This window comes from Lolium perenne, chromosome 2 (assembly GCF_019359855.2).
Source record: "Lolium perenne isolate Kyuss_39 chromosome 2, Kyuss_2.0, whole genome shotgun sequence".
Lineage (NCBI taxonomy): Eukaryota > Viridiplantae > Streptophyta > Magnoliopsida > Poales > Poaceae > Lolium > Lolium perenne.
Window position 1 is genome coordinate 248,966,826 of NC_067245.2, and position 4,380 is coordinate 248,971,205.

General features: G+C 51.4%; 1 protein-coding gene across 1 annotated transcript; it reads right to left on the reverse strand.

Annotated features, from left to right (window-relative positions):
- Positions 1 to 1,339: 1,339 nt before the first annotated feature.
- On the reverse strand, positions 1,340 to 2,607 carry LOC127329289 (uncharacterized). Its single transcript, XM_051355820.2, has 5 exons — positions 2,536 to 2,607; positions 2,089 to 2,451; positions 1,903 to 2,001; positions 1,687 to 1,809; positions 1,340 to 1,612 (listed from the first exon to the last, which is right to left on the reverse strand). Exons 1-5 carry the CDS (start codon positions 2,605 to 2,607, stop codon positions 1,340 to 1,342), a joined length of 930 nt encoding a protein of 309 aa, XP_051211780.2.
- Positions 2,608 to 4,380: the final 1,773 nt, after the last annotated feature.

A 4,380-nucleotide genomic window follows, 5' to 3' on the forward strand; every position in this document is an offset into this window, starting at 1 on the left:
AATAAGTGTTTTATAGTCTCGTCCTGATAACACAAGACACACCTTTTAATTTCATGCCAATTACGTTTCGCAAGGTTGTCTTTAGTGAGGATTACACCTTGATGAAGATACCACACAAATTTTTTATTTTTTAGTTGAATCTTCATCTTCCAATTTTTTGTTATTATCGACCGGCACATATGGCTGGATTAAAGCTTTGTACATGAAATCCACCGAGAATTTACCATTCTCATGCAAATTCCATCGAAACCCATCAGCCCCTGCGTCAACTGGGTCAAAGTTGTAGCAACGCATTCCAAGATGCGAGCCTAGGACCAACGAGATTTTTTCTGAACGTCACATTTGGTGGGGAAGTTTCCATCACCTTAGCAAGGGTATCACTTTTGTTGCGCACAGTATTGTACAGAGCTGGATATTGTTTCCGGAGTGTGGCGTTACCTAGCTATTTATCCTCTTATTTTCGAACCATCCTTGATAAAAATGAACCATATGGAAAGAAGAATTTCTTTGACATCATTAGTTCAGCCCAAAATTATGAGTCACCCGGTTCCTGAACCTAAGACAATGCACATGAGTCCCGTACATTCTCCCACTACAGGAATCGACGTAGACGCCGACGGCCGGCTGCCCTCGGCGTAGCCACGCCTGGCCCTCGGCGTAGGCTACGCCGACGGCAGCCCTCGGCATAGCGCCTCGGCGTTCAGGTCCCTCGGCACCTGTCATCGTGCCGTCGGCGTAGGGCCGGCCGTCGGCGTATGCCGCCTATACCGACGGTGCGACTTCCCCTCGGCGTAGCTGCCCTCGGCGTTTGGCCACGGCCGGCCGTCGCCGTTAACGGTGCTCCATCAGACGCCGACGGCCTTGCCCTCGGCATAGCCACGCGATCTGGGCGCCGTGGGGCGACGTGGCGCATCGCGAGGCTGCCACGTACGGCGTCTACGCCGACGGCCCGGCCCTCGGCGTCTGCATGGCCCATGCAGTGGACACGCGGCACGCTGGGTGCTGCTGCCAGGTGGGGGGTCTACGCCGACGGCAATACCGTCGGCATAGCCCTGACCATATGGTCGCAGCAGGGGTCTATGCCGACGGCATTGCCCTCGGCGTAGACCTGCCCAAATTTTTTTTTTGTTTTCAGCAGTTTAATTTGCACCGTTACAGCAGTTCAGTTTGCATAATACTACAGTTTACACATACAAATTCATCCAAATTCACCATAATTCACATAAATAGCATGAAATCCACATAGTAGCATACATGGTGCACATAATAGCATAAAAGAGGAGAGTGCCATGTCATCCAAATACATAGTAGTAGCAAGCAAACCCTAGTTCTAAGCTGACTAGCGGAGGAAGGAACCGAGCGGGGTGTGTCTGCCCACATCGTTGGCGAAACGAGCAGCCCGGGGTTGCGCTCCGGTAGAAGCTGCAGAAGAACCACCTGGAGAAGGACCGGTGGTACGCCTAGGAGAAGTCGATGGAGAGGCACCGGGAGTAGTCCCAGGAGTAGTCGACGGAGAGGCACCAGCAGAACGCCCAGGAGACCGACCACCTTCATGAACCGGTGTGACCTCGCGCCCACCCGGCGATGCCTGGTTCCCGGACCATCCCGTTCCCTACATGTTCCCTACATGTTAGCAACTTGCGAGGCAAAGACAAGTGGTAACTACCGGTTTGGCAAAGAACTTACCTCCGGTGTGGATCCGTAGTAAGTCGCAGCGAAAGCTGCCCTCGATGGCATGATAGGCATGTCCCCCGCCACGGTAACTCGAGCCGGTGGCGGTGTACCAGTAGACATAGAGATCATCATTTCCTGCAAGATAGGTTACAAGTTAGGCTTTGCAGAAATAAAGCATCAAACTGAGACTTGTCATCTACTTGCGCGAGAAGAAAGATTCAGACTTACTCCTATATACGCCATGTAGGCCGTATTCTGCCTATTCCACTGGGCAGCGGCCTGCTGATACGCTTCATTGCAGGCTTCGAAGGCCGCCTCGAACTCAGGCTACAATTTCAGAAACAATGAATCTCGTAAACACTTAGCCATGTAGGAAGAAAAACCGGAAAGAGGATGAAAATGAGGAAAACTTACATCGTAGGCGGGTGGACGAGCAGGCCGTGGACGAGGCTGGGGGCTGTCGGCGGTGAGGGTATGCTTGAGACGCGTGTAGCTCGTGGAGTGGGTAGGCTTGACCGCCTTATTCAGAAAGGGGAAACGGCCATGCGGACGCCCGTGCCCCGACAGGACCAACGACTCCTCGTCGACCGGAATGCTCAAGGGGTCATCCACCTCGGGGTGACGAGACTTGACCATGTCGCAGTAGTCCTCCTTGGCGGCCTTGGCATTGCCGTAGTACTGTGGCTGAGGCAATGCGGGATTGGGCTTCTGCTTCGTCCGCATCATGTCATATATCTGGGCATCATGAAGCACCACCCCAGGTGGTGCCTCGGCCACCTGCATCGCGAAAAGAAAAGTTAAGCGTACCACAAATGAGACATGGCGGGAAATGAATGAAGGTCGTTCCATGTATATACATACCTTTTTCCCCTTGAAGCGGGTGTAGTCGCGGTTTCCCGCGCAGTGTGTGCCACCGGTGCCTCGGTTATCCATGTTACGCCTCGACACGGCTGCAAACTCCTCGTCCTGCCTGAGCCACCTCGCCCTAATCAGCTCCTCACATGCCTCCCTATGCTGCTCGGCCCACTCGGGACAAACCTGAAAACGCAATACTCAGCTCAAGATAATTCAATGAAAACTTAGCAGCAATGTAGAATCTCATTGACATTTTACTCACCGACATGTACTCCTCAATGGTCATTGCCCATTCCTCCGTAGGCTGGTTACCAACATAGTACTCCTTCTTGACCCTCTTACCCTTGTTAGCCCAGAAGGCACTAGCGCTGGTGAACTTTTGGTTGTACCACTGCTGCGGTGTCAACCTCTCGCAAGCGCCACACAAAGTGAGACGCGCCTGCGTATCATGCTCCGGGTCCACACGATAGAAGCACTTCAATCATGCATAAATCAGTTGTGAAAGTCATGAGTTAGCACATTAGGGTCATCAACTATGAACGGTGCTCGAGAAATATATGCCTTACCCAGAACTTGGTGGTCACAGCCTCGGCGGTGTCGCGAAGCCTACGGCAGGGGCATCCTCATAGTCCGCCCAAGTAGTGGCTAGCTTCGGGCCACCGGGGACCGTGCTAAGGGGAGTGTATCTGCCGGGCCAGAACTTCTTAATCGAGCCCCAAGCAAGCTGTTAGGCATGCGGGGGCTTGGCATCCCATGTCCGATTCTTTGCAAATAAATCACACATTAGTACACATGCCAAATTGTTTATTATGCCCAAGATGAAAATACATGTTCGAAATTTCTGAAGTAGTACACTTACTCATCGCTCGAAGGAATGATAAGGGCCTTGTCATCATGGGTCTTCGGCTCCTTCCTCGCATCGGGGACTCTAGCTTCTCCACGAAGCTTCAAGGGCTTCGGCGCACCTTCACCCTCCATGACCTCCAACTCAGCCCTAGAGTCCGACTCGTGTGTAGACTCCGTCTCCATCTCCACCTCCCCACTAGACGGACCCTCAAGGTACAACTCAGGAGCCACGTCGCCAGAAGCGGAGGGTGGCTCGTCAAAGTCCATGTGTACCCCGCCGCCACCTCGTCCTCCACCTTGTCCTCCTCGTCCTCGTCCTCGACCTCCACCTCGTCCTCCTCATCCTCGTCCTCCATCGGTACCATCGGCGTAACGCGGATTTTGCACCGGGGCTCGATCACTCCGTCTTGGCACTCTAGGAATATTCCTCTTCACCTGCGCCAGCGTCTTAAGCAAGCTCTCGGAGTCTGCCTTGCCGCTGCTCATATTGTTCAGTCACCTGCATTGAGAAGAATAAAACAGTTAAGCACAAAGACATATTATATGAAGATACTAAGAATAAAAGGCACAATGCAATTAAGAAGCATGTTGACATAATAAAATGAAGATACTAAGAATAAAAGGCACAATGCAATTAAGAAGCATGTTGACATAATAAAATGAAGATACTAAGAATAAAAGGCACAATGCAATTAAGAAGCATGTTGACAAATAAATACTAAGAATAAAAGACCCTCACCAGCCATCATCGCTCTCACGCTCACTCTCATACTCCATCTCTTTCTCTTTCTCTTTCTCTGGCCCACTATCACTATCATTATCTTGTGAGTACAAAGTTGAAGGGTCGACGGGTGGAGGCTCATCATAATTGTCATTCGCCTCAAGTAACTTCTCGAGCATAGATATGTCCTTTAGATCCACCACTGACTCACCACGAGTTTCTGCATCGTTCCCGAGGTCCTCTTGAACAAACGGTTCTAAAATATATTCCCCGAAGTCCTATTC